The sequence below is a fragment of the Solanum tuberosum genome, unplaced genomic scaffold, assembly GCF_000226075.1.
Source record: "Solanum tuberosum cultivar DM 1-3 516 R44 unplaced genomic scaffold, SolTub_3.0 scf00061, whole genome shotgun sequence".
Lineage (NCBI taxonomy): Eukaryota > Viridiplantae > Streptophyta > Magnoliopsida > Solanales > Solanaceae > Solanum > Solanum tuberosum.
In genome coordinates this window covers 882,438-885,370 of record NW_006238993.1, presented here as the reverse complement: position 1 = coordinate 885,370, position 2,933 = coordinate 882,438, and the positions used below count along the sequence as shown (strand labels likewise).

The 2,933-nt window shown below is 37.6% G+C and overlaps 1 protein-coding gene across 1 annotated transcript; it reads left to right on the top strand.

Annotated features, from left to right (window-relative positions):
* Positions 1–1,146: 1,146 nt before the first annotated feature.
* LOC107060230 (uncharacterized) lies at positions 1,147–1,701 on the top strand. Its single transcript, XM_015307827.1, has one exon. The coding sequence runs from the start codon at positions 1,147–1,149 to the stop codon at positions 1,699–1,701; it is 555 nt and encodes a 184-aa protein (XP_015163313.1).
* Positions 1,702–2,933: the final 1,232 nt, after the last annotated feature.

Below are 2,933 nucleotides of genomic sequence, written 5' to 3'. Positions count from 1 at the left end.
GGGGGGGGGGGGGGGGGGAGATGAAGTTTAGTCTGAATGATAAAGTGGTGAAGTTCAAAGTGTGTAAGTCGATGAAGTAACCGCAAGATATAAGTGTGGTCTCCTCTATTGATATAATTGAGGAAGGGTTCATTAAAGAAACTATAGAGGAAAGGTTTACTGTAGCATATCAATTTGAGAAAGGGGTCATTAAGGCATCTATAAAGGAAATTGATATGAAAGGGGTAATTAAAGCATCTATAGAGGAAAGGTTTACTGTAGCAACAATAACTGCAGTGATTATGAACTTTGATGAGGCAATATGAGTAGATTATGTGGAGACTCTAAATACACTACAGGGAATGGCATCACATACATATTCTCCTAAAAAATTGGTCCTAGATCTGAAGAACAGACCGAGCCCGCCAGTAGAGCTATCTATTGAAGAGCCACCTGTACTTGAATTGAAGAAATTGTCCGATCATATGAGGTATATCTTTTTAGGTAAAAGTTACACTTTGCCAAAAATTGTGGCTGCAGATCTTAACATTGAACAAGTGCAATCACTCGTGAAAGTGTTGAAAAGGTTCAACAAAGCAATTTCTTTGACCATTTCTGATATAATTGGGATACCTCTCGATATTTGCACTCACAAAATCTAACTAGAGGAAGATATTAGCTCCGATATAGAGCACCAAAGAAGGTTGAACCAACTGATGCAAGAGGTTATGAATAAGGAGATTATTAAATAGTTAGAAGCAGGAGTAGTGTACCCCATTAATGATAGTCATTGGGTAAGCCCAGTGCCATATGTACCAAAAAAGGGCAAAATGACTATGATGCAAATGCAAAAAATGAGTTGATCCCATAAAGGTTGGTCACAGGTTGGTGAGTATGTATGGACTACAAGAAATTGAACAAATGGACCTTGAAAGACCATTTTCCAATGCCTTTCATAGACCACATGTTAGATAGGCTGGCAGGAAAAAGCTGGTATTGTTTCTTGGAGGAGTACTCTAGTTACAATAAATCTCAATTGTACCTTATGATCAGGTGAAAACCACTTTCACATTCACTTATTGTACCTTTATGTTCAAGCACATGGCATATAGATTATTTAATGTTCCTTCCACTTTCCAACGATGTATGTTGTCCATTTTCTCGGACATGATTGAAGACACTTTGGAGGTGTTCGTTGAAGACTTCTCGGTGGTAGGCAACAATTTTGATGAATGTTTGTTAAATCATAGCAAGACATTAGAGATATGCGAAGAGGAGAACCTAGTTCTAAATTGGGAAAACTATCATTTCATGGTCAAGGAAGGCATATTGGTCCATAAAGTGTCTGAAAAGGGTTTGGAGGTGGATAGAGAGAAAATTGAAGTTATTGATAAGCTGGTTACACCTATTTCTGTAAATAATATCCGTAGTTCCTTAGGCGATACAGGGTTCTACCAATGTTTTATTAAGGACTTCTTGAAAATTGCACATCCCTTGTGTAAACTGTTAGAGAAGGAGATAAAGTTCACTTTTGATGAGGCGTGCACCAAAGCATTTGAATTTCTCAAGGAGAAGTTAATTTTAGTTCAAGTTATTATTGCTCCAGATCGGTCGGAATCATTTGAGGTAATGTGTGATGCAAGTGGTGTTGCCTTGGGGGGTTGTGCTAGGGCAGAAGCGCAACATCCTTCAGTCGATATACTATGCAAGAAAAGAATTTAATGGAGCTCAAAAGAACTACACTGTCATTGAGCAATAATTTCTCCCAGTTGTGTATGCATTTAATAAATTTAAAGCATACATGCTAGGAACAAAAGTGGTAGTTCACACCGACCATGCAACATTACGATATCTAATAGTGAAAAAGGCTGCTAAGTCGAGACTGATAAGATGGGCATTGTTGTTACAAGAATTTTACTTTGAGGTCAAAGACAAAAGAGGTTGTGAAAATCAAGTAGAAAATCACTTGTCCAGATTGGAAGCAAAGAAGAAAGGTGAAGATGAGGTTGACATTGATGACTCATTCCCTAATGAGTAGGTAATAGTCGCTACTCTTGATCTTATTTCTTATTTTGCTGACTTTGCCAACAATCTTTTCGGTGATTTGATGCCTAAGGACCTGACCTTTCAACAAAGGAAAAATTTATTGCATGATGTGGGTAGATACTTTTGGGATGAACCATACTTGTAAAAAGTTTGTGCTAACGACATAATTAGAAGGTGTGTACTTGAAGCTGAAATGTTGATATTCTTGAATCTTGTCACTCCTCTCCTATTGGTAGACACCTAGGAGGAGCTCTCAGTGCCCATAAAGTACTTCGAAGTGGTTACTATTAGCCTAATATTCATGAGGATGCATTTGATCCGGTAAAAGGTTGTGAGATGTGTCAAAGGAAGGGAGCTATATGTCGTTGTCATGAGTTTCTTATGACCCCTATCTTGGAGGTCGAATTATTTGATGTTTGGGATATTGACTTCATAGGACCATTTGTGAGTTTGTATGGAAAGAAATACATATTGGTGGCAGTTGACTATGTCTCCAAGTGGGTAGAAGTTGTGGGCATTGGCAGAAAATGATGGCAAGAGTTTTGCAGGATTCTTAAAGAAAAATATTTTATGTGTTAGGCGATTAACTATATATAGTTTGCACTACTTTTTGCATTTTTGGCCATCCTTTCAAACATTAATCCTCGCCTTGTCCAATTTCCTATAAACATGTAAATCATTAACATTCTATCAGAATAGGACAAACTTAGGCATTGACATAGACTAATTATTGATATAAATGGACCTTAAATGAGTGAAAATCTACCACTCATCAAGTTGACATCGCCCTTTATACCTAACCTTGAACTGTTTGCAGTGTCACATTCTGCGAGATTGTCTTAGCTCGCTTAAATCATCTTAGTTAATCTCCCTGTTTGAGTTTACACCACCCTTCATTCCTGAGTCAA